We start from the raw sequence: 519 nt of genomic DNA, 5'->3' as shown, positions 1-519 counted from the left end.
TATTGGGACTTCAGGAATAGAAGGGAGCAGCAGAAACAGACCAACCCTCCCCAGGACAGCAACTACCCAGAAAAGTGGAAAAATCAAGCAGTACCACAGTCTACATGGGAGGACAAACACACCCTGGGAGATGGGGCCTGGGAAATGGCAAAGCCAAGTCCAGGTCACTGGTGAAAGTGAGGGTCTTACCCAGGGAGGATAGAAGTTCAAAGTTCTCCAGCATCACATTCAGGTACAGCTGTCTCTGACCCTCATCAAGGAGGCTCCATTCCTCCCTGGAGAAGTACAGGGCAATGTCCTCAAAGGTCACGCCAACCTGTCAGAATTGAGACAATTGTAACCAGATGATTGTAACCAGATTTCCTCATCGCACAGTCCCATGGAGAAGGCTGTGCTCGTCACACATCTTCCCCCCCTCAACATCCTCCAGGGCACCTGGTTAGTGTGGACTCCAGGACCTAATGCCAGTGCAGGCTGCTCTCTCATCACAGTCCCATTACTCACTGTGATGGCCCTCAG

At 51.8% G+C, this 519-nt stretch overlaps 1 protein-coding gene across 1 annotated transcript in view; it reads right to left on the bottom strand.

The window, feature by feature from the left end:
* LOC102240795 (zinc finger protein 547-like) overlaps window positions 1–519 on the bottom strand; it is a 30,604-nt gene that overhangs the window by 29,063 nt on the left and 1,022 nt on the right. The window contains exon 2 of the mRNA XM_014528753.1: window positions 190–316. Coding sequence (XP_014384239.1) covers window positions 190–316 — 127 coding nt within the window. The remainder of the gene's footprint in view (window positions 1–189; window positions 317–519) is intronic.

Source organism: Myotis brandtii, unplaced genomic scaffold (assembly GCF_000412655.1).
Source record: "Myotis brandtii unplaced genomic scaffold, ASM41265v1 scaffold650, whole genome shotgun sequence".
Lineage (NCBI taxonomy): Eukaryota > Metazoa > Chordata > Mammalia > Chiroptera > Vespertilionidae > Myotis > Myotis brandtii.
This window is presented reverse-complemented; position numbering and strand designations above follow the sequence as displayed.